A 26,463-nucleotide genomic window follows, 5' to 3' on the forward strand; every position below is an offset into this window, starting at 1 on the left:
GGGTGCAGCAGGAGATGGGAAATAAGAAAGAGCAGTAACAACAAATGGCATTGATTGTTCTTAATCTCTAACACTGTAATTTTAGAAACAATATCCAGAATACAATAAGGTGGCACTTGGAAAGTTTGGGCTAATTCATATATAGACATCAGCACAAGATGGTTCAATACAAGTGACATTAGACTAACATAACTGTGTTCTTTGATTACGTGATTGAGAATTTAAATTAAACTATAGTCATTTGTTTTATATTGTTTTCAAAAGTTCTAAATGATAAACTTTTCACCAAATCAATATTGTGGGACATGTGACAGCAGTATCATAGATATAAAATTGGCTAAGGTTTAGTATACAAATCTTCGAGTGTGGCAAGATGAAAATTCTGCTTGGGATTCCTGACTTTATCAATAGGGCATTGATAAATGGAGAGAGGTTATGGTTCAGCAGGAGTAAAGCATTCAGTTCTGAACATAAAGTTAGTATGAATGGTACGTGGGATTCAGGATTTGAGTTATTTTTGCAGGGACTGATGAACTGATTTGATTCTCTTTAGAGTCAAGAAAGCTTCAAGAAAATTTAATCAATAATCAAAATTGCAAATGGTTTTGATGAAGTATGTTAGGAAAAACTGTTTCAAATGACAGAACATTCAGTATTCAAGACACTGATTTACAGTGATGGGCAAAATTACAAGCAGTGACATGGTAAATGATGTTTCATTCACTGGGTTCCTGGGACTGAGAATTGAACTGATGATTGCTATCTATTGCCATTATTGCCACCGGTTATGATTACAAATAACTGTGATCTCACATGACATTTAATCAGAAAAATGTTGCATGATAATAACAAACTCATTTACTGTTTAGTTTCACTATTTAATGCATATTGGTGAAGCATTTTGAACTTAGTGAGACTGTTTGTATTAGGTATGAGACTATTTGTGTGTCAGCTTGAATGTTATGAGCTGAAATGTGTGATAATAAGAACTCTCACCATCTTTGAAACAGGATTGCCCATACTTCCCAACTGCATGTTTGTTAATATTAGTAGTTGGACAGAGAATCAGTATCACTAAGCTTCGGAATATTGTTAATGATAAAATGAATGACTTCTCCAGTGCTACAGAACCTCAAGTAGTAACATACATTAATATTATCAAAGAATATTCCATTTTCACACTATGATGTGGAATTATCGAGTGAGTTGATACATAATAAAAATTCTACAGGTTAAATGGAACATAGATATAATGGAATATTCACCACTTAGATTTCGATTTAGAACAAGAAAATAACTTAATCGTCTATAATAGACCCAATCTCAATGCAAACAAGTGTCAAGGTAGGTTTGTCATCACTTCTGCAATTCATTCACTATCCAGTCACAATGCTGTATTTCACCTCCAGCAAGCTTCCTGTAGGATTTTTCACAGGTATTCCCTACGTCCTACCTATCCCTTCACTCATCATCTGCAACTTAAAGCTAAATTGTTTTCTCTTGTTCCCATTTCTGATGATCAAGCTTCGACCTGAAAAGTGAACTCTGCTTCACTTTTCACAGATGCTGAGTAACTTGCTGAGTGTTTTCAGCATTTTCTGTTTTCATTTTGGGCACGCAGCGTCTGCAGATTTCATTTTAATTTTCAGTCTCCTGCAGGAAGACAGTGAATCTGTAGGATAAATGGGAACCTGTGCAACCTACACCATCTGTTCTCCAGTTCCACGTTCAATCCAATGTCAGCCTCTGAACATTAACGCACAGATCATACTTGCACATGTTTCGAGGCTAAACTCCGGACCTTCTCAACAGCAACACACAGATCGCATTTGTAAATATTCTGAGGATCAACTCCGGACCTTCACCAACTCATTCACAGAGTTTACAAGAGAATGGACTTTAAACCAGATATCACTAAAAAAGAGGAACTAATATGAACTTAATCTCATAGCATGACACTGTCCCCAACAAAAGGGGCAAATTAAGAAACTGGAAAATACAGAAACACAAGAGATTCTGCAGATGCTGAAGGGTCTTGATGAAGGGCCTCGGCCCAAAATGTCAACTGTTCATTCATTTCCACTGATGCTGCCTGACCTGCTGAGTTCCTCTAGCCTGTTAAAGGTGTTGCACAGGAAAATACAAATCATTTTCTGAACATAAGGAGCTATCTTTCAGTGAGAGCCAACATCATTTATGAAATTCACAGTTCTCTACAAAGGGTACAAGTAGGACATCAAGCCACACACTACCTGACCTCTCATCCATTCAGGTGGCCTCCTACACTGTCTGCAGCAGAGTGTTAGGATGCCACCCCGACCTGATTAGAAGATTCGGAGCTAAAGTGGAAGCAAATAATTCTGATCCCAAGTGACTGTGTAGCAAAAGAAAATATTCCTAAAGTTACAATTCAGAGTCGTGGACTCATACCTCAGAGAAGTGTAGCAGTTAGCACTTCAGTTTACAGCGCCAGTACTCACCAATCGGAGTTCCCTGTAAGGAATTTGTATGTTCTCCCAATAACTCTGTGGGTTTCTTCCAGGTGCTCCTGTTTCCTCACACATTCCAAAAGATGTATGGTTGTGGTTGGTGAAAATTGTGGGTATGGTACCTTGGAGTTGCAAGTATGGTGACACTTGAGGGATGCCCAGCACAGCCTTTGCTGATTTGATTTTTGATGCATTTCACTGTGCATTTTGATGTACATGTGACAAATAAAGCTAAGCTTTAATCTTTAAAGGGCAATCCTTTCAACCCACCATGTCGGTGCTGACCGCGATCTATCCATTCATTTTTACCAGCACAGGACCATTGCTTTCTATGCCTCGGCTCAACTACTCCAGATATCCCTTAAGTATTGTGAGAGTAACTGCCTTCACCACCTACTTAGATAGAGACATCCATTTTCCAACCATCCTTCAGGTAGAAAAAAAGTCCACAGAAAAAAAATCCACAGATCCCCTTGGAATCTCTTACCTCTTAACCTAAATCTATGCCCACTAGAAAAAGACTGTTTTGCTATGAGAAAAAAAAAGTTTCCCCCTATCTATCCCAACAATACCCCTGATAATTTTGCATTCCTCTGTTGTCTCTCTTCACAGCACCCTCCATACTTAAGCAAAAAAATCCATATAATTCAAACATTTCCTCACAATTTTTTGGGATTATTTTGTAAATCATTTATTCCCGGAATAAAATAAAATTTAACCTCTAACAGTCATTCCAGTAATATTGGGCTCAATAGACTGTTAGCTTTTTTTTAATTCATAGGGCAAATAAAGAGAAAAAAAGAAATAAGGAATAAGTTAAAGATTAGAGTGAGATGGTCAGCCATAGAAATTCCAAGAGACAGAGTAAAATTTCAGTTTACGGAATATAGATGAAAAATGCATGTAATTTATCCAAATTGTTAAGTAAGTAACTGTTGCGGATAACTCTCAGGAGCAGCAGACAGAATAGATCAGGCCGACTCAGAGAGTTGTTTCAGACGAAAGGATTTTATTTACATGATATCATGGACAGCTCAAGCACCTAAAAGCGGGATCTTGGAACTCTGCTTAACAATAGAGTAAACTCTTAGTTAATCCCCAAACGTATGTGACAAGAAGCACTCAAAGCTGTAAGGAGGAACCTAAACTACAATTCTACAGAATAGTGAAGCTGCACAATATGCCCTGAGAGGTTATCCATTTTCTTGAGTGTTGGTTCTGAGGAAAGTATATCGGGCTTGCTCAACCACAGACGTGTGATAATTCTTAGAACAAAGCACAGATATAGTTATTTCTACATCGCGTCTACAGCGCACATTTTAGTCACGCAGTGTAAATTAGTCAGATAAGTGACTATAGCTTTTAAATTCACACTCTTAAAAATCGTTAACCCCTTAACATCTGTCACAAGGTCTTAGTATTTTTCTTCCACAGTAACATTTGATCTGGTATAGACTAGAAGTTGTAGCACAGAAGTAATTCATGTATCTCAAGCACAGACACAGTATAAGCTATAAAACAAGCAGTTGAGTGCGTGTGTGTAAGAGGGAGTGTCGTCTTTAATACTATTATCATCAGTACGTGCAAGGAGCAGCAACATGACGTTCTACTTGATGAGACAAGCACAGAGCAGAGTGTGTTGGATAGAGAGGCTGATGAGCACCATTAGAAATTTGGCAGGGTGACAGAGGATTGCCAAGCAGTGCACATTGCAACATTTCCTGCAGGTAAGAGAGTGAGTCAGATGTTCTGACTTATTGCAATCTGCATCTGAAGAGCAGAAGAACTGATTTTTTTGTATGTTTGAAAGTAAATTATATTAGTACTTAAAAGGAAAAAAATTAAAGGACAATGGGAAAAGACAGGGGAATAAACTGATTAGCTCCATTAAAGATTGAAAAGCAAAAAGCTGGATGTGCTGGAAAACTGAAATGAAAGAGAAAATACTCAGATGTCCAAGCAGCATTAATGGAGTGAAAAAGACTTAATGTTTCAGTTTAAGATTTGAGAAGAGAATATTTAAAAAATTATAATACAGTCAAGCTCAGGCAACATGGCCTTACATACGTAAGAAATAGGAGCAGGAGTAGGCCATCTGGCCCATCGAGCCTGCTCTGCCATTCAAAAAGATCATGGCTGATATGGCCATGGACTCACCTCCACCTACCTGCCTTTTCTCCATAACCCTTAATTCCCCTACTGTGAAATTTATTATCAATTCAATATAGTGCTTTAAAGGTATACCAACTGGTGCATAAAGGGGAACTGGACAACTTTTAGTAACGGTTTACTGAATCAGAATCAGGTTTATTATCACGGCATGTGACGTGAAATTTGTGCGGAAGAGAAGGACGTATGGCAGTGAGGATAATATATTAGAATGGGTAAACGATTGGTTAAAAGAACAGAAAACAGTCAGTTAAATGGCTATTTTCAGGTTGGCAAGCTATAACTAGTGTCACAAGGATAGATGCTCAGACCTTAAGTAGCCACAGGCTAGATTCATAACTTTAAAGAACAGATCTATTATGGCAAGATTTACAGATGAATGAAAAATAGGAGGGATAGCAAAATGTGAGAAGGATATAAAAAGTCCACAAAGAATAGAAATAGATTAAGTACTTAGGTAAAATTTTGCCAGGTGGAATGTAATTGAGGTAATTGGTAAGAAGAGAACAATGGAATATTGTTTATGTGGGAAAAGAGACTGCTACAGTATAGAGAGATCAGGGTATCATTGTACATGAAGCATGGAACATTAGCATGAAGGCACAGCAAATAATTATACAAATGACATGATAGTCTTTCCACAGCTGTTTCTGGACCCACTGTGCTTTCTGCACTGTATTTCAGACATTCAGCAGCTGAAGTTGTTTGAAAATGGTTTTAAACAAAGGGAATGGAGTCAACAAGAAACAGAAGCCCACACCGACACAGGGCATTTATAGGATCTGACCTGTACAGCTTTGGTCGTCTTGTTTAACTAGGGATTTACTTCCATTGGAAACAGCTCGGAAACTACTCAAAAGATTAGTTTCCAGGATTAAGGCATATCTCTATGTGAAAAAGATGAGCAGATTAGAATCATATTCATTGGAGTTTAAAAGAACGAACGTGATCTCAGTAAATATACAAGACTCTGAGAAGGAAGAAAACTGTGGATGCTGAATAACAGAATTTATTCGAGACTGAGATAATTGTTTTGTTTAAGTAAGGGTCAATGGTTAGGAGAAACAAGCAGGAGGATGCAGGTGTAGCCAAAATCAGAACATTTTGATTCCAGGAAACAGTTCTATTCCTCCTAAATTCAGAAGCATCAGGCAGTTATGTATCTTCAATAGCTCATCTGGCCAAAGGTAAAACATTGAATATTAAGGTATTAGGTACAGTACTGAGAATTACACAGTATTTCTGGGCATGGGTTATGGGAAAATGAAACTACCTGTGCTAGATGTCAAAAATAAAAATGCAATAGTAAAAGGGAAACCAAATATATTGTTAAAAAGACTAGGGTTGGGTGTAACTGTTATGCTCTGAGTTGTAAGCCTGAGGGCTAAGGCAGAGCTGTCATATGTGAGGCAGAACCAAAAGAATCCAAGATGAAGCAATATTGCCATTGGAGCATATTAAATTGCTTTGGGTCTGCGTAACCAACTACAGAAACAATCTGAAATATCTAGACACGAGACTGTGGAGGCAAGGGGATGCCAGGTCTTGCTCTGAAACACACATAAAAATTGCTAGTGAACGCAGCAGGCCAGGTAGCATCTGTAGGAGGAGATACAGTTGACATTTCGGGCCGAGATCCTTCATCCTGACGAAAGGTCTCGGCCTGAAACGTCAACTGTACCTCTTCCTAGAGATGCTGCCTGGCCTGCTGCGTTCACCAGCAATTTTTATGTGTGTTGCTTGAAATTCCAGCTTTTGCAGATTTCCTCGTGCTTGCTCTGAAATGTTGATTATCCCTTTGCCTCTACAGATGCTGCTTGACTGGTTGAGTTTATCTGTAGTTTGTTTTCTTGCTTGAGAAACATGCAACTGAATAGGCTTCAAGTGTGTGGCACAATCTATATACTGTAAAATACTGTATCCTGTACCTTTCTACTTGTATCCAATTCTCTCAGCAGATGAGTAAAAACATATGGTTAACAGGTGATCTGGACAAAGTTAAATATTAAACAAAGTTAAATATTGAATTTAAAGAAAACTTAGTGTATGAAAAACTTTGAAGTAGTTAAAACAAACACAATGAGGAAACAACAGTGGACTGAAAGGACATCTCGGTAACAGGCAATGATATAGTGTGATTATTAAATAAAGAACTGTGAATAGCCAAGGAATAGTAAACTGTGAGAAATGAAATAGAAAACAAAACAAACGCGAAAAGGTATGAACAAAACAGTTCTGAAAATTTCTGGTCAGTGTTTAGGCTGGAGATTACAACATGCCCAAAAGAAAAACAAAGGGAAGGGTTGAAATTAAACTGTCAGTTTCTCTCCACGGATGCTGCCTGATCTGCTGATTTCTCCATTTTCCCCTGAAATTCACCAATTGGGCAATAGTAACTATTTCTCCATTTGGAAACTTTGTAAGTAAGACCTTTGGGTGTGTCTTGAGAACATGCACAGAAAGCTAATCAGAGTTCAATCCTGCCACACAGCTTCTGGTAACCTAGATAGTCTAAATCAACAGTCGCAGTACTTTTAGAAACAAATGTACGGCAATTGGTAAGCAGGCAATATTTTTAATCCAGTGTGTTTTTCCTTTATTTAGTCCATTTCCAGAATTTTAATGTTGATCTTTTACCCATTAGTAAATGTCTTCTTTTCCAAGCTGTCTTATTAATTTACAATTTCCCACCTCCCAGCAGCAATGTAAATTCCAACAAGAACTGATCATTACTGCTTTTAAAATCACATATATAATCCAACTTCATAGGAAAAAGAACCTCTAACTCAAGTTAGTAAGCCTGAATTTCACAAGATAGCTAACCATGGGTATATGGCTTAACATTTCATTCACATTTTGAATATACTGGCATCAACCACCTCCAGAAAATCGTTAAGCTAGCTTTTGAACATCTGCAACAAATCTACACTCAAAGCATGTATTTAACATATAAAATTAATTGAAATGAGGGTAATCCAATGTGTGGTCAAGTTGTTGCTCTGGAACATAGATGCAGATCATTTGGTTTTCTGTAATATATCAAAAACAAATAATTAGCATACTTCGTTACTAATTATCCATTCACAATTTGAAATAGCTGCACTTTCCTAAAACTAAATAGCTCTCTGAGCCTATTGCAATAACATCACTGCACTTTAGAAGCTAAAACTTTAGCTTTTGATGCTAAAGAATGGGTAAGTGTATTGTAATCAGATGCACTCTCCACCACATTTTAACAATAATATACTGCATCTGAAACTAAAACAAAATGTTGTTTTCACTTCTTGAGAAGGAAGTTACTTCTAAAATACAAGGTAAAGTTTAGAGCAGCCTTTCTCAAACTTTTTGCCCTGGAGGAACCCTTGAAATAATTTTCAGGTCTCAGGGAACCCCTGTGTAAAAGTTATTATATCTACAGCTCACAAGATGTTAGCATAATCAGTAAGTTGTAGATCTAATAATCCAAACATAATTGTCACTGCTCTTTTCAGAAGAGAATGAATTTTTAGCCAACCTTCCCTGGAAAAAAAAATAGGTAGTTAAGCTTAGCTTACCTTTCTTGAAATTAAGCTCTTTCTTTCCCCTTCGTAAATTTTAAAAACTCATGAGGTAAACATAATAAATTTCTGTGAAATAACTGGCTTAAGGCAAAATGGGATTTAATTTTTCTAAAGGTTGGCTCAATAGATTTAATTTAAATGAAGGTAGTAAATTGATTTTAATTAATGCTATTTACAACATGAAAATTTACGACAATGTTGAACAGTAAAGTTACTAAAAACCATAAGACAAAGCGACACAGTTCCTCCAAGACAGATCTTTTGTTTCCAGATGTGAAAATAAAATATTAAATATATCTTGGCCTTCACTTGTTTTGGGCAGCTCTTTGCAACAGAAAAGGTTTTCTTGAAATTCACCATCATTTACAAATCTTACAAATGCTACAACATGACATTTATTGGTAAAATCTGTTGACTCATCAATCTGGATAGAGAAGCTATTTTTTTCAGTTTAGCACACAAAACCTCTTCAACATCATGTGACATGTCATCAATACATTGACTTATCTTACTGTTCAAGAGTGAAACCTTTTCAATTTCTTGTACTGCATCTTGTCCTAGCATTTTACCCACTATAATTTTACATGCTGGCATTATTACATTCCCACCAACTGTGTGATGTTTCCTTTTCTGGGTAGTAAGTTCTGCTACTAAATAACTTGTTTACTGAATCCTTTTACTGAATTTGACTTTATTAACAAAAGTTTTACTCTGTTTGTTTTGAGATTCCAATAGCCATTTAAAATAATCAACACATTTGCGTGCCTTATGGCTATGATTTGTCATTAAATGCCTTTTCAATTTTGCTGGAGCCATTGCCGCATTTATAAGTTGTTTGCCACAGGCACAATGGAATCAGACAACTTGGATTACCATGTAAAACCCATTGATAAGTAGCTTTCAATGTTAAGACAGACTTTTTTTTGTGTCTGCTTTTGCACTATTCCGGTGAAATGCAGTGAAGATTGAACCATCAGACATAACTGTAAAACACATGGGTTAACAAAATATAAAAAAGAATGGCATAGTAAATAACTAAACAAAAAAAATCACCAAAAAATGAAAACTTCGCAATACAATTCACTGTTAACGTACACAATCCACCTTTGGCAATGTTTACAACAACAACAAAGTAGCAGGTCAGCGGCTGAGTCACGGGGTTTAAAAATTCCTGCTTCAGGGTGAGTATTTCCCTACAATTTTCTGCTACATTGGTAGAGTTTGTTCACTCCCATAAGTCAGTTGGCGGCGCATTACGGGAAGTTGGGGGAGTTCATTTGGGAGGGGGAGGCTGACATCAGAGTCAGAGTCAAAGCTCGGAAAATGCACTTCACGCTCCTCAGCCGACTGTCCTCCCATCCATGCAATATAGTGCTCATCAATTATCAGCTTACCATCCTCTCCTCCGTGCAATGTAACGCTCACCGATTATCAAGGGCTTCCCATATCTCACGTCAAGAACTGAGAATAGTCTCAATCAAATAAACACAGTCCTACTGCGCACTGCCCTACTGGGCTGCAAGGCCTCTAGTGAGATTGCTAATGGGGCTGCATGGTCACTGCCCACCATTGCGAGTGCTAGCATCATATTTTGCACAAAGTTCAAAAAACAATGTTAATTTTTTTTTTAATCACTATCTCTCACAGTGACCTCTCCTGGAACCCTAAGGTTCCGTGGAACCCTGGTTTAGAAATTCATTGCTGAATGAAAACCTTGAAAGCCTCAACTATTCTCAAGAAGTTCAATACCATTTTGGACAAAACAATGTCCATTAATTCTTTTAGTTAATAAATTGTGTGTGTCGCATCCTTTGACTTTTGTCGACCTCATTTATTTCTGTCAGTCTAAACGTACACAATTTTCTTTATCTATGCGTGCGACTGGAAGCATGTGACAGCCAAATGCAGGCTCAGTGCAGGTGTGCACATCGGCTCTTAAACATTAATTTGGAAAATCGAACCTACAGGCCAGAAGTAATGTACAGGGTCAATAAAGAGGCTGTGAGCTGTTTACAGATGAGCAATCTGAACACACCTGATTAAATTCTTGCCTCTGCAGTAAGAGACTCACCCTCAAATAAGCTTTGGAGGAATGGAGACATTGGCAATGGGAAACAGAAAGCCCTTCCTGATCTGGACTAACCACCTGAATCTCCTATCCATTCAACAGAACTGCCAAGTCAACCCATATCAAATTTGCTGGTGTCACAAGTGTCACCTTTATACTTGATCAAGCATAACATTTGTGATTCCATGTATTGCACATCAAAGTTGGCTTATTAGATGATTTCAAAACAGTTTTTCAAATGTGAACCATAGAAGCTTTTAGGGTGCATGATATTATTGTGGGAATAAGGAAGACCGATTGTTCACATACATTGTTATGAAAATTAACTTAAGCACTGGTTCAGCTGGTTAAGGGAGTGCTTGGCTTAACAATATTAGTCAATGAGCCATAGTTTTGTCCCTTTGGATCATTTGAATTAGCTGATATATGTCATATAGATATTAAGGAAACCGCATTTAGATACTGCACGCTAGTTTAAGGAGCGCTCGGGTGAGCTACTTTCTTCAACGATTATACTTCTTTTGGGAAAGATACTCCCACAGGGCTATTGGACAGAGAGTCCCAGAATTTGGAATTACTGACAATGAAGAATCATCTTATATTTCCAACTCAAAATGGTGTGCAGCTTGTAGGCAAATTGTTGAATGATGGGTTCATATACACCTTCTTCCCTTGTCATTCTTTGTGGTAGAGATCACAGGTTAGGAGGAGCTGTCAACAAAGCTTGGACAAGAAATGTAGTTTTGGATGCTTAGGACAGTAGACAGGTAGACAGCAGACCGTTCTGTCCAGGATGCAGCTAAACTTCTTGAGAGTTGTTGGAGCTAGATCCCATCTAGGCAATTAACAATATTCCATCATGCCTTGCAAATAGTGGGAATCTGTTGCAACGAAGAGGGTAAGTCATTCATCACAGGATTCCCTGCTTCTGATCTGTTTTTGTAGCCTTCATATATATGTTGCTGATCCAGCTGAGTCTCTGGTCGATGGAGACCTTCAGGGTGTTGACAATGCAGCAATCAGAGATAGCAATGCCAGTGAATAACAAATGTAGGTGATCAGAATTGCTGAAGATGGTATGCCCTTGTATTTTATGGTGTGTCCTTACTTGCCAGTTCTCAGCCCAAGCCTGAATATTATCTAGGTATTGGAGGTGCTTCATTTGTTGTGGAGCAGCAAATAGAATTGACCATTGTGCACATGTAACGTACAATGGAAGGAAAGTGTGTGTCTTTGAGTTATAGCATTATACAGCTATGACTCAAAACAGGTCTTTCAGTGCAACTTGGTCATGTTGACCAAGAAGTCTGTCTAAACCTATCCCATTTGCCCATATCCCTTTAGATCTTTTCTATCCATGTACCTGCCCAAATGCCTTTCAAACATTGTAATTGTACCAACCTCTACCACTTCCTCCGGCAGATCGTTCCACATACTCACGATCCACTGTGTGAAAAGTTTGCCTTGCATGTTCCATATAAGTTGCCTACCCTTACTTTAAATCTATTCCCTCTAGCTTTAGACTCCCCTGCCTCGCGGAAAAGGCTGTAACCGTCCAATTTATCCACTCTTCTCATGATTTTATATGCTTCTGTAAGGTCACTCATTAACTTTCAATACTCGAGGGGAATATATCCCAGCCTATTGAGACTTCCCTTGTAACGCAAGCCTGCTAGCGCTGGTATCATTCTTGTGAATCTTTGTTGCAACATTTTAATGACAACTGCAGTGCACCAGAACTGCGCACATTGCTCCAAGTGTAGCTTTTCCAATGACATGTATGTTTTAACATTATGTTCCAACTCTTGTACTCAATAGCCTGACTAATGAAGCTTAGTATGCTACCTCCCAGTTTACCAATATCACCAGTTGCAGGGAACTATGTACCTGTACCCCAAGGTCACTCTGTCATGCAGTACACTTCAGAGCTCTGCCATGCCTTGGCTTAACTCACAAAGTGTAGCACCTTGCATTTGCACCTTACAACTTGGGCCATTGGGGTTTGTAGTTCCAGCGTCCTCTGTAAGAAGGTTTGAAAGTTCCTCCCATGAATGCATGGGTTAACTCCTGCTGATCAGTTTCCAACCACAGTTCAAAGACGTAACAGTAAATTGGTCATTGTAAATATTAGGCTAGTGTTAAGTAGGTGGCTTGGGTATGGAGCTGTTTGATGGGCAGAAGGGCCTGCCTCACGTGGTATCTCTAAATAAATAAGCAAATTCCACCTGCTGTTCCTTGACCTACATCTGGTCAATTAGATCCTGCTGTAATCTTAGATAGCCTTCTTCATTGTCCACTACACCACACATTTTAGTGTCATCTGCAAACTTACTAACGCATTGTTAGAATAGATGACAAACAACAGCAGAACCAACACCAATCCCTGTGGTACACCACTGGTCACAGGCCTCCAATCGAACAAGTCCTTTGAGAATTCAGTAGAAATAACAGTAGAAAATATTTCAATAGGGCCATATTGAAAATAGTAAAATAATATCAGACAAATGACAAAAATGTATCCTGTATAACATACAAATATAGAATTGAAGTGGCTCGTATATTACTTTAGCCAAGGAAAAAGCCATATTAAGTTTAAGTTAGGCAACAAAAATTGAAAGCTAATAATAATGTTAAATTATTTTTAAATTGCCTGGGTTAATATAAGGGGTGATCAGATTGCTCATCTGTAAACAGCTCATAGCCTCTTTATTCGCCCTGTTCATTTCTTCTGGCCTATAGGTTCAATTTTCCAAATTAATGTTTAAGAGCTGATGTGCACACCTACAGTGAGCCTGCATTTGGCCGTCACATGCTTCCAGTCACACACATAGATAAATAAAATTGTGTACATTTACACTGACAGAAATAAATGAGGTCGACAAAAGTCAAAGGATGCAACACACATGAACTAAAAGAATTAAAGGGCATTGTTTTGTCCAAAATAGTGTTGAACTTCTTGAGAATAGTTGAGGCTTTCAGAGCTTTCATTCAATAATGAATCTGTAAACCAGGGTTTCTCTAGTAGGGTTCCATGAGAGGTCACTGTGAGAGATCGTGATTTTAAAAAAAACATTTTTTTTGAACTTCATGCAAAAAATGATGCTAGCACTAGCAGTGGTGGGCAGTAACCAAGCAGCATTTCAACATTTGTATATTGATGCTTCAGTTCTAGAAAAACTGTACCATTTTTCCATTTGCCATTACTGTATATCATTTGTATAAATGCATGCATAGGTATCTCCATTCAAAATGTGTGTGGGAGAGAGGTGTCAGTCTACACATGCAAGTTCCTCCCAGACTCCACCTAGCTAACAGGAGTCACCTGCGACTTCCAACACATAACCTGCAGCCTATTTAAACCCAACTCTGATCCACAACCCTTCTTCACTCATACAAACCCGCAAGCCTCAATCAATTGCTCTGAGCCTTTAATTACCTTGTTGCTTTGTTGTGTTAAGTATCTATTCTCTCTTATTTTGAGGCCCCTTGTGACCTGTTATTTTAAAGTTTATTATTAAAAGTGATTGCTCACCACTGAGTGATCTCCACTCCTCTGTGTTTGGTTCAAGCCTCCACTACCTTTGCTGACAGGATGAGTGACATAGCAATTGATTCAGCAGAGTTTGTTTGCCTAAAGGAAGTCAGCTGTCTTTACAAGCACACATTCCAGAAGCAGCAGGGAACCTTTGACTACCTGCTCACCACTCTCAACCAACTCTTCATCTCATTACAACAACTCCACACCAGTCAACCTCCTCCCTCAGAGCCCTGGACTCTTGTGATCCAGTGTATCAACAGATACCCAACCCGATGCCACAACTTCCTGTCCAAGTGTGTCTTGCACTTTGAGCTGCAGCCGCCCACGTATTCTATAGGCAGAGCCTTCATCATCTCTCTCTTTACTGGGCCACCACTAAATGAGACAATAAACTACCATCTTCAATAAATGTGAGGAGATCACCACTGAGGTGGGCCAGGTTTTCGACCATCGGCAAAGTGGAAGGGGGCAGCAGATCAGATACTTCACTGGCGTCAAAGCTTATGTTCGGTGCTGGAGTACAATGTGGAATTCAGGACCCTTGCGACTGACTGTGGCTGGAATGCGGAAGTGCTACTGGACCATTAACATCATGGGCTCCCAGAGTGCCAGAAAGACAAGCTGACTACCCGGAAGATGCCCATTGAGCTCAAAAGCCTCATCACTCTGGTCTTCCATGTTAACAAGAGTTTTATGGAACGACCCTCCAGATTACCAGCCAGAAGTCTAGTTCCATTCCCAGAACCATTTCAGGCTGCAGGACCCTTCTCAGGAATGCCTCCAGAACTCAGGCAGGCGGGAGGGTCTGGAGCATTCAGGTGCAGTAAGCAACTTTCTGGACCAGACTCTGTGTGCGGCTTGCACCCTACCAAGCCTATCTCGCACCCCTTCTGCATCGCAGCCATTGACAGACACCCCTTGGGTCTAGGATAGTCAGAATGTACACATGGCCTTTGCACATGAGTATCAGAAAACTCCATGAGTCCATCCAGTTCCTCTATCTGAACACCTCCAGGCCTTTAGTGGTAGAGGTGGACACATCTGATATGAGCACCAGGGCCATCCTCTCCCAACAAACTCAAGATGGGAAGAGACGCACTTGTGCCTTCTTCTCACACAAACTCAACTCTACACAGCACAGCTATGGTACAGGAGACAATTCTTGCCTCTGTAGTATGAGATTCACCCTCAAATGAGCTTTGAAGGAATGGGGACATTAGCAATGGGAAACACCAAGCCCTTCCTGATCTGGACCAACCACCAGAACCTTGTATCCTTTCAACAGAACCGCCAACTAAAACTATATCAGGCTCAGTGGGCCCTCTTCTTCAAACATTTCAACTTTTTCATCTCCTACCAACCCGCATCCAAGAACACTCAGGCAGACACCCCTGTCATGACAGTTAAACCCACGTTCCCTGCAGAGGAGCCAACAGTAGAGGTTCTGTCCACCAGGGCCCTGGTTCACAGATGCTGGAATGATTGGAGGAGGGCATGGAGGGCCATATCAGCTGCCAAAAGGGCTTCCTGCCACCAAGCTAACACACATTGGCGCCTAGCCAGACTACTGCTGCCTGGGGACTGTGTCTCGCTCTCAATCCGAGACATGCCCCTGCACACTGACTCTGAAAGCACTTGCTCCAGTTCATTGGTCCCTTTAAGTTTACGCAGATTCCAGTCACTTACCTTCTCCAGCTGCCACTGTCCCTCAAAATCACACCTACCTTCCATGTGTCATGCCTGAAGCCCATTGTCCATGCCCCACTTAATCCATCTATGACTGCATGTCCAGAACCAAGGGTGGTGGAAGGTAGCCCAGTATACACAGTTTATCGGTTGATGGATTCACAACATTGTGGATGAGGTGTGCAGAACCTGGCCATCTGGGACTAGCCCACAGGGGAGATCTTGGGCCATTCAGTTTCATCATGGATCCATCATCACTCATCGAGGAGTTCCACCAGACCTATCTGGATCAATAAGGCAGGTGGGGTGATGGCGGTGGGGGGGGGGGGCGTGAATTCTGTCTGGCCTGCAAATGCAGGCTCCTCCCAGTCTCCAGCCAGCTAATGGGAATCACCTTCCACTCGTTTCCAACTAATTACCTGCAGCCTATTTAAACCCAGCTCTCATTTACAATCTTTGAACTCTCAAATGAACCAGCCAGCCTCAACCAGTTGCTCCTGGCCTTCAGTTACCTAGTTGCCTTGTCGTGTTAAGTATCTGTTGTCTCCTGTTTTGTGGCCCCTCGTGACTTGTTATTTTGTAGTTTGTTATTAAAGTGATCATTCTCTGCTGCTCTGCACTTGGGTCAAATATTCTCTACATTTCCTGACAAGAGGAAGGGAGGGAATAAAATTGGTAGAGCTTTCAATGTAAGACAGGTCCCCTATTCTTAATAGGCTGAATAGACATCATCACAGTAAAGGATTGCAGAATTAAAAAGGAGATTCATGCCTCTGCAGTTCGATTTGTTCATAATAGAACATTGTGTAGATAAGTGCAAATTAATTTCCTTTGATAGCAAAAAAGTAAGAAGGAATTGTGTAATGAACTGCCCCAAAGGAATTACCTTACTTTGTCTGTCTTACAAAACCAGAAGTTTTTCCTTGCACAGATAAATTGAGTGAGATAATTAATCATCATTTCATTTCCTCAATTTCCACATATACAGTATTACTGTAAACGAAGGTCCATCCGAAACACAATAATGTCAAATGTATGCCACACATTTATATCTCTTTTTATGGAATTCTACTTGAAAGTACCAATTCAATGTGTGTAGCTATTGTAACTACAAACAAAGTAATTCAAGTTAATTCACCAATTTTGCACCAATTTATTTAAATCAGAGAAGCAATCAATGGGATGCATAACTGTATGAAAGTCCTCACTGCTCAGCAGGATGAAAGTCAGTAGCATATAAGTAACATGAAATAAAACCCTGTTTCATATAAATAAATAAACATGCAGAGCTATCTTTCAATGTATGGTGTGCCTGCATGACATGCTATAAAGTCGCAGAGACATACAATAAAGAAATAGTCCCAACATCCCATCGTGTGCATGATGACCATCAAGTGCCCATCAATAGTAATCCAGTGAGTTTGGAAGCTAATTATGATAGTTTCCCAAGTGGCAAAATAAAGGAATGAGCATGTTTTACTTTATATTTCTAATTTATTTTCTTCACAACTAATTGTATGAGTCACTATTACTTCATGATATAGTTCAACGACCTGAGACTCAGACTCAGACTTAGCAGAAAGCGGCTGATTGGGCAATTGAGGTCAGGTGACCAAGCATTTTGAAAAGCTCAAACAGATAAATAGAGGGGTAGCTCAAGCGGAGCGGCCTGTGGAAAGCGGCCAGAGCGTGAGTGGGCCAGTGAAGGAGTGGAGCTTTGAGGCTTTGACTCGAGAGATTCTGGCAGTTTTGGCAGTTGGTCTGTGCAATGAAGTCAATCAAGATTTGAATAGATCAGCAGAAAGCCGTTGATTAGACAATCAAGATTTGAAAAGCTCAGACTAGGCAGAAAGCAGCTGATTGGGCAGTCGAGGTCAGGTGACCAAACATTTTGAAAAGCTCAAACGGATAAATAGAGGGATAGCTCAAGCGAAGCGGCCAGTGAGTGAGTGGGCCAGTAAAGTAGTGGAGTTTTGAGGCTTTGACTCGAGAGGCTTCGACGAGAGGAGGCAGGGGACAAGCTTGCTCGCAGTTAGTCTTTACAATACCTCCTGAGATGGTGATGTGTCTCTCATGTGAGATGTGGCAGTCTTGGGGGAACGCCCCTCTCCCGCACAGTCACATCTGCCGGAAGTGCATACGGCTGGGCGATCTGGAAGACCATGTAAGGAATATGGAGCAGCAGCTGGATGACCTTCGACTCATAAGGGAGAATGAGGCAGTCATAGATGAGAGCTACAGGGAGGTAGTCACACCTAGGCTGTCAGAAGCAGGTCGTTGGGTGACAGTCAGAGGGGGGAAAGCGAAGGTGAGCAGACAGGTGGTACAGAGCACTCCTGTAGCCATTCCCCTGAATAATAAGTTTACCGTCCTGGAGACTGTTGGCGGGGATGACTGACCAGGTGTGAGCCACGGTGGCAGGGCTTCCGGCACTGAGTCTGACCCGGTGGTGCAGAAGGGTGGGACGGAGAAGAAGAGAGCTGTCATCATTGGAGACTCTATAGTCAGGGGAGCAGGCGGGAGATTTTGTGGACGTGAGAAGGACAACCGCATGGTTTGTTGCCTCCCGGGTGCCAGGGTCCGGGATGTCTCTGACCAGGTGCAAGACATCCTGGTACGACAGGGAAAGCAACCAGAAGTCGTGATACATGTTGGTACCAACGACATAAGAAGGAAGAGGGATGAGGTCCTGAAGTGTGAGTTTCTGCAACTAGGCAGAAGGCTGAAGAACAGGACCTCAAGGGTGACGTTCTCAGGATTGCTGCCAGTGCTACGTGACAGTGATGGTAAGAAATGGAGGAGATGGCAGTTGAATGCGTGGCTGAGGAGTTGGTGCAGGGAGCAAGGTTTTAGATTTTTGGATCATTGGGATCTCTTCTGGGGAAGGCGGGAACTGTACAGATTAGATGGGTTGCACCTGAACTCGAGGGGGAGCAATATCCTTGCAGGTAGGTTTGCTGGCATGGTTCGGGAGGGTTTAAACTAGTTTGCAAGGGGGATGGGACCCAGAGCGATAGAGCAGTGAAAGAAGTGCATGGAGTAAAGCCAGATCTAACATACAGAGAGGCTTTGAGGAAAGAGAAGCAGAATAAAGGGTGTAAAGGTAGTAAGGTAGAAGGGCTGAAGTGTGTGCACCTCAATGCAAGAAGCATCAGGAACAAAGGTGATGAACTGAGAGCTTGGATACATACATGGAATTATGATGTAGTGGCCATTACAGACACTTGGCTGGCACCAGGGCAGGAATGGAATCTCAATATTCCTTGATTTCAGTGCTTTAAAAGGGATAGAGAGGGGTGGAAAGGGGAGGAGGGTTGGCATTACTAGTCAGGGATACTATTACAGCTACAGAAAGGGTGGGTAATGTAGCAGGATCCTCTTTTGAGTCCGTATGGGTGGAAGTCAGGAACAGGAAGGGAGCAATTACTCTATTGTGGGTATTCTATAGGCCCCTTGGTAGCAGCAGAGATACAGAGGAGCAGGTTGGGAGGCAGATTGGGAGGCAGATGGGTCTATTGAGGAATATAGGGAAGCAAGAAAGGAGCTTAAGGAGGGGCTGAGAAGAGCAAGAAGGGGGCATGAGAAGGCCTTGGCAAGTAAGGTAAAGGAAATCCCCAAGGCTTTCTTCAATTACGTGAAGAACAAAAGGATGACAGGAGTGAAGGTAGGACCGATTAGAGATAAAGGTGGGAAGATGTGCCTGGAGGCTGTGGAAGTGAGCGAGGTCCTCAATGAATACTTCTCTTTGGTATTCACCAATGAGAGGGAACTTGATGATGGTGAGGACAATATGAGTGAGGTTGATGTTCTCGAGCATGTTGATATTAAGGGAGAGGAAGTGTTTGAGTTGTTAAATTACATTAGGACGGAGAAGTCCCCGGGGCCTGATGGAATATTTCCCAGGCTACTCCACGAGGCAAGGGAAGAGATTGCTGAGCCTCTGGCTAGGACCTTTATGTTCCTCGTGGTCCACGGGAATGGTACCGCAGGATTGGAGGGAGGCAAATGTTGTCCCCTTGTTCAAAAAAGGTAGTAGGGATAGTCCGGGTAATTATAGACCAGTGAGCCTTACATCTGTGGTGGGAAAGCTGTTGGAAAAGATTCTTAGAGATAGGATCTATGGGCATTTAGAGAATCATGGTCTGATCAGGGACAGTCAGCATGGCTTTGTGAAGGGCAGATCGTGTCTAAGAAGCCTGATAGAGATCCTAGAGGAGGTGACCAGGCATGTAGATGAGGGTAGTGCAGAGGATGTGATCTATATGGATTTAGTAAGGCATTTGCCAAGGTTCCACACGGTAGGCTTATTCAGAAAGTCAGAAGGCATGGGATCCAGGGAAGATTAGCCAGGTGGATTCAGAATTGGCTTGCCTGCAGAAGGAAGAGGGTCGTGGTGGAGGGAGTACATTCAGACTGGAGGATTGTGACTAGTGGTGTCCCACAAGGATCTATTCTGGGACCTCTACTTTTCGTGATTTTTATTAACGACCTGGATGTGGGGGTAGAAGGGTGGGTCGGCAAGTTTGCAGATGACACAAAGGTTGGTGGTGTTGAGATGGTGTAGAGGATTGTTGAAGATTGCAGAGAGACATTGATAGGATGCAGAAGTGGGCTGAGAAGTGGCAGATGGAGTTCAACCCGGAGAAGTGTGAGGTCGTACACTTTGGAAGGACAAACTCCAAGGCAGAGTACAAAGTAAATGGCAGGATACTTGGTAGTGTGGAGGAGCAGAGGGATCTGGGGGTACATGTACACAGATCCCTGAAAGTTGCCTCACAGGTAGATAGGGTAGTTAAGAAAGCTTATGAGGTGTTAGCTTTCATAAGTTGAGGGATAGATTTTAAGAGTCGCGATGTAATGATGCAGCTCTATAAAACTCTGGTTAGGCCACACTTGGAGTACTGTGTCCAGTTCTGGTCGCCTCATTATAGGAAGGATGTGGAAGCATTGGAAAGGGTACAGAGGAGATTTACCAGGATGTTGCCTGGTTTAGAGAGTATGCATTATGATCATAGTTTATGGGAGCTAGGGCTTTATTCTTTGGAGAGAAGGAGGATGAGAGGAGACATAATAGAGGTGTACAAGATAATAAGAGGATAGATAGAGTGGATAGCCAGCACCTCTTCCTCAGGGCACCACTGCTCAATACAAGAGGACATGGCTTTAAGGTAAGGGGTGAGAAGTTCAAGGAGGATATTAGAGGAAGGTTTTTTACTCAGAGAGTGGTTGGTGTATGGAATGCACTGCCTGAGTCAGTGGTGGAGGCAGATACACAAGTGAAGTTTAAGAGACTCCTAGACAGGTATATTGAGGATTTTAAGGTGGGGGGTTATATGGGAGGCAGGGTTTGAGGGTTGGCACAACATTGTGGGCCGAGGGGCCTGTAATGAGCTGTACTATTCTGAGTATCAGCATTTATATTTGCTTATATTTACTTATACCAGATATTTCAGAGTTCAGTGAGATGATATTTATTCTGGCTCAGGTTGTTCTCCAGTTCTCATCAATTTTTGTCTTTTTATTTTCAAAGCAATAACAGTGAATGGGATATAATCATTTCTCTGGTTTAATGGAAGAGAATATTTTACTCTTAACATATCTCAATTAATTTATTCCTATTTTTCTTCCCCAGGATAGTAAAGTCAATACCTGATGACAGTATTTGAAAGAGGATAAAGAGATGCCGCACGTGCTGAGGAAACATTGTTTAATCTGTGTTACTGGTATTTATGGTTGCCACTGGAAACAAAATCCATTGCATCGCAACAAAAAGGTATCATTCTGAGTTCTGGGGAAATAATTACAGTGGGACACAAGACCTTTTCACGAGTAGAAGACCAAGATGGAAAAAAATAAAGAGTTCCTGACTGAACACATTGATTGTCTAGATTGCAGATGGTGAGGGAGGGGAGAGAGGGGGGAAACGTCGACTCAGGCCATGAGATGCCTGATGGTTCCTATGACTTTAATAATAAGTTTCAGTTTAGAAGTAGGTAAAACTGAAATAGCCAGTGCATGAATCCGTAAGGGAGTGTACATCCTTCTAATTCTTGCCACTGCAAGTGCCAAAAGTTAAGTGCAAAGTAAATTTATTATCAAAGTACTTATGTATCACCATCGACAACCCTGGATTCATTTTCATGTGAGCATTCACAGTAAATACAATGATACATTCTAGAATCAATGAAGACCTCACACAAGATGGACAAACAACCAATGTGCAAAAAACAGCAAACTGAGCAAATACAAAAAGAAAAAGAAAAACACACATAATAATAATAATAATAATAATAAATAAACAATAAATATCCAGAACACAAGGTGAAGAGTCCTTTAAAGTGAGTCCATAGGTTGTGGGAACAATTCAGTGTCGGGGTTATCCTTCTGGGTCAAGAGCCTGATGGTAGAGGGGTGATAACTGTTCCTGAACCTGGTGGTGTGGGTCCTGAGGCTCCTGCACCTTCTTTCTGATGACAACAGTGAGAAAAGAATATGACCTGGATGGTGAGAGTTCTTGATGATGGATGCTACTTTCCTGCAACAGCATTGAATACAGTGGTGCTAGAAAGTCTGTGAACCCTGTAGAATTTCCTCTTTTTCTGCATAAATATGACCTAAAATGTGATCAGATCTTCATTTAAGTCCTAAAGCTTGATAAAGGGAACCCAATTAAATATATAACACAAAAAATATTATACTTGTTCATTTATTTATTGAGCAAAATGATCCAATATTATATGCATTTGTTTGGAAAAAGTATGTGAACCTCTGGGGTAATGCCTTCTGCAAAAGCTATTTGGAGTTGGGTGTTCCAATCAATGAGATGAGATTGGAGGTGTGGGTTATAAAGGTGCCATGCCCTATAAAAAAGACACACAAAGTCAGATTACTGACAGACCCTGCTCTTCTCAAGGAAAATCTGTTTATATGCACAATGCCTCGATCAAAACACATTCTGAGGACCTTAGAAGAAGAAATGCAGGGATGCATGAAGCTGGAAAAGGTTGCAAAAGCATTTCTAGAGATCTGAGTATTCATCGGTCCACAGTAAGAGAAATAGTCTACAAATGGAAGAAACTCAGTACTGTTGCTCCGCTCTCTAGGAGTGGGCATCCTGTAAAGATCACGCTAAGAGAACAATGTGCAATGCTAAAGGAAGAGAAAAAGAACCCAAGTGTAACAGCAAAAGACTAGCAAAAATCTCTGGAACTTGCTAAAGTCGCTGTTCATGTGTGCATGATCAGAAAAACACAAACAAGAATGGTGTTCATGGAAGAACACATAGAGGAAACCACTGCTCTCCAAATAAAGAATGCTGTCTGTCTCAAGTTTGCAAGAGACGCCTGGATGTTCTATAATGCTTCTGGGACAATGTTCTGTGGACAGATGAGACAAAAGTTTTAATTTTTTGCAGAAATGCACATTGCAATGTTAGGTGGAAAAAGAGCATTGCACACCAACAAAAAACACCCCATACCAAATGTGAAGCATGGTGGAAGAAGCATTATGGTTTGGGGCTGCTTTCCTGCCTCAGGGTCTGGACAGCTTGCAATCGTTGAGGAGACAATGATTCAAAATTGTATCAAGACATTTTACAGGAGAATATCAGGGTAGCAGCACATCACCTGAAGCTTAATAGAATTTGGATAAAACAACAAGACAACAATCTGAATGACAAGAGTAAATCAACTACAGAATGGTTTAAAAGGAAGAAAATTCCTGTCCAGGAATGGCCACGTCAAAGTCCTGACCTTAATCCTATAGAAATGTTATGGAAGGACCTGAAGCAAGCAGTTCATGCAAGGAAGCCCACCAGCATTCCAGAGATGAAGCAGTTTTGTAAGGAGAAATGTGAAGTAAAATTCCGCCAGGCCAACGTGCAGGACTGATCAACGGTTACCAGAAGTGTTTGGTTGAAGTTATTGCTATATTGGGGTCACACTAGTTACTGAAAGTAAAGATTCACATACTTTTTCCAACAAATACATGTAATATTGGATCATTTTTCTCAATAAACAAGTATAATGTTTTTTGTGTTATTTATTTAATTGGGTTCACTTTATCTTGCTTTAGAACTTGCATGAAGATCCAATCATATTTTAGTTCATGTTATTGCAGAATTAAAGAGGATTCTACAAGGTTCACAGACGTTCTAGTAGATGTGCTCAATGGTTGGGTGGGCTTTACCTATGATAAACTGAGCTGTATTCACCACTTTTTCTTACCAGGCTATGATGCAACTAGTCAATATACTCTCCATTGCACATCTATAGACGTTTGTTGAAGTTTCAGATGACATGTTGAATCTACACAAATTTCTAGGACAATAGAGGCACTGTCTTAATGGCATTAGCGCTCTGAAATGATAACACTGAGGAATTTAAAGTTGCTGACCCTCTCCATTCCAATCCCTGGCTGACAACTGGCTCATGGAAATTCACTTTCCTCTTCCTGTAATCAGTAATCAGCTCCTTCATCTGGCTGACATTAAGTGAGAACCTCTCAGCCAGATTTTCATTCTCCCTCATATAGTATATATACATCTTCCCAGAATCTGTCTCCCTATCTGCCCCTCAATGTCCCTGTTACTATTGGTGGTCTATAAAAAACACCCAGTAGAGTTATTGACCCCTTCCTGTTCCTAACTTCCACCCACAGAGACTTAGTAGACAATCCCTCCATGACTTCCTCCTCTTCTGCAGCCGTGACATTATCTCTGATCAACAGTGCCACACCCCCACCTCTTTTGCCTCCCTCCCTGTCCTTTCTGAAACATCTAAAGCCTGGCACTCTAAGTAACCATTCCAGCCCCCGAGCTATCCAAGTCTCTGTAATGGCCACAACATCATAGCTCCAAGTACTGATCCACGCTCTAAGCTCATCCAGTTTGTTCATGATACTCCTTGCATTACAATAGACACATCTCAAACCATCAATCTGAGCATATCCCTTCTCTATCACCTGCCTATCCTCCCCCTCACGCGGCCTACAAGCTTTCTTGATTTGTGAGCCAAACACCCCTTCCTCCGTCTCTTCAATTTGGTTCCCACCCCCCAGCAATTCTAGTTTAAACTCGCCCCAAGAGCCTTAGCAAACCTCCCTGCCAGGGTGTTGGTCCCTTTCAGATTCAAGTGCAACCCATCCTTTTGTACAGGTCATGCCTGCCCCAAAAGAGGTCCCAATGATCCAGAAATCTGAATCCCTGCCCCCTGCTCCAATCCCTCAGCCATGCATTTATCTTCCACCTCACACTTGTCCTATACTCACTGTCACATGGCACAGGCAGTAATCCCGAGATTACTACCTTTAAGGTCCTGCTTCTCAGCTTCTTTCCTAACTCCCTGTAGTCTGTTTTCAGGACCTCCTCCCTTTTCCTACCTATATCGTTGGTAACAATATTTAATACAACCTCTGACAGTTCACCTTCCCACTTTGGGATATCATGGACGTGATCAGAAATGTCCTGGGCCCTGGCACCTGGGAGGCAAACTACCACCTGTGTTTCTTTCCTGCGTCCACAGAATCGCCTGTCTGACTCCCTAACTATAGAGTCCCCTATCACTGCTGCCATCCTCTTCCTTTCCCTACCCTTCTGAGCCACAGGGCCAGACTCTGTGCCAGAGGCGCGGCCACTTTTGCTTCCTCCAGGTAGGTTATCCACCCCAGCAGTACTCAAACAGGAGTACTTATTGTTAAGGGGGTTGGCCACAGGGGTACTCTCTAGTATCTGACTCTTGCCCTTCCGTCTCCTGACTGTTGCCCTCTGATCTGTCTCCCGAGGCCCTGGTGTGACTACTTGCCTATAGTTCCTCTCTATCACCTCCTCATTTTCCCTGACCAGACAACGGTCACTGAGCTGCATCTCCAGTTCCCTAATCTGGTCCCAAAGGAGCTGCAGCTTGACGCACCTGGCGCAGATGTGGCCGTCCGGGAGGCTGGGATTCTCCTGGCCATCCCACGTCTGACACCCAGTCCAGAACACCGGCCTCACAGACATACTTCTTGTTTCTATTCTTCACAAGTAACTTACCTTGCCTTGACCCATTATCACCGAAGCCCCATTGAGCCAAAGCCTTCCTACTCTGACTCGCTCTGCTCTGATGCCCGCTCTATAAAGGTGTCCTCTTTTTAAATTCTTCCCACTGGTCTGACTTGCTGACATCTATGTACCTGCGCAGTCGTGCCACGATCAAACCCCTGAAGAAAAAATGACCTCCTTTTAAATTCTTCCTGCCGGTCTAACTTGCTGCTGTCCGCACGCCTGCACAGTCATGCCTTGATCAAAATGCTGATGTGTCACCACCTTTTCCACCTTTGATTCAGCCAATGACAATGGTGTCATCAGCAAACTTAAGTATAGCTCCTTCTTCCATTTGTTCAATAATAGGCCTTATTTACTGTTTCATTCTTCGTAATGCAAATGTTTATGTTGTACATTATTCTTCGTATGACAGTTATGACACTGGTGCTTTTCTATTTAGACAGTTTGCAAACAGCACTCACTGTTGTTGCTCTGCTGTTTTTTCCTGTCTCTGGTGTCTAAGTTGTAATGTTATCCAAAATTGGATTCTAGTTGAGCTGTTATAGAATACAGAAACAAGAACAAACCATTTTCCTCTCATTCCTGTCCTACCAATTAATTCAATTATGGCATCAGCAATTGTATTGTTGTCTAAGTCTATTATAGGATATAAATCAGATGGAAGGTAGGGAAGAGCTTTGTCACCTGGAACTTAACAAGTACAAAGTGATTGACTTTGATAGGATAAATGATGTTGGACAGTAAATGAAAGAGCACCAAGGAACATTGAACAGAGCAATCTTGGATTTTGAGTCTTTAATTGACTGCAAGTGGCAATACAGGTACATAGTGGAGCGTGGTAAAGAAGGCATGTGGCAAAGTTGGAATGTTATGCTGAAACTTTACAAAACACTAGATCAACAACACTTGAC

At 41.3% G+C, this 26,463-nt stretch overlaps 1 protein-coding gene across 7 annotated transcripts in view; it reads left to right on the forward strand.

Moving 5' to 3' along the window:
- The window catches only part of LOC134353033 (glycerophosphodiester phosphodiesterase domain-containing protein 5-like), a 111,593-nt gene that overhangs the window by 24,113 nt on the left and 61,017 nt on the right, over positions 1-26,463 (forward strand). For 6 of the 7 annotated variants that reach the window (XM_063060848.1, XM_063060854.1, XM_063060852.1 and 3 more), the window contains exon 2: positions 21,143-21,283. In XM_063060848.1, coding sequence (XP_062916918.1) covers positions 21,191-21,283 — 93 coding nt within the window. In that variant the 5' untranslated portion in view covers positions 21,143-21,190. Of the gene's footprint in view, positions 1-956; positions 4,217-21,142; positions 21,284-26,463 lie in introns of those variants that run through there. The other variant, XM_063060851.1, reaches the window with a different exon arrangement.

This window comes from Mobula hypostoma, chromosome 10 (genome assembly GCF_963921235.1).
Source record: "Mobula hypostoma chromosome 10, sMobHyp1.1, whole genome shotgun sequence".
Classification (NCBI taxonomy): Eukaryota; Metazoa; Chordata; class Chondrichthyes; order Myliobatiformes; family Myliobatidae; genus Mobula; species Mobula hypostoma.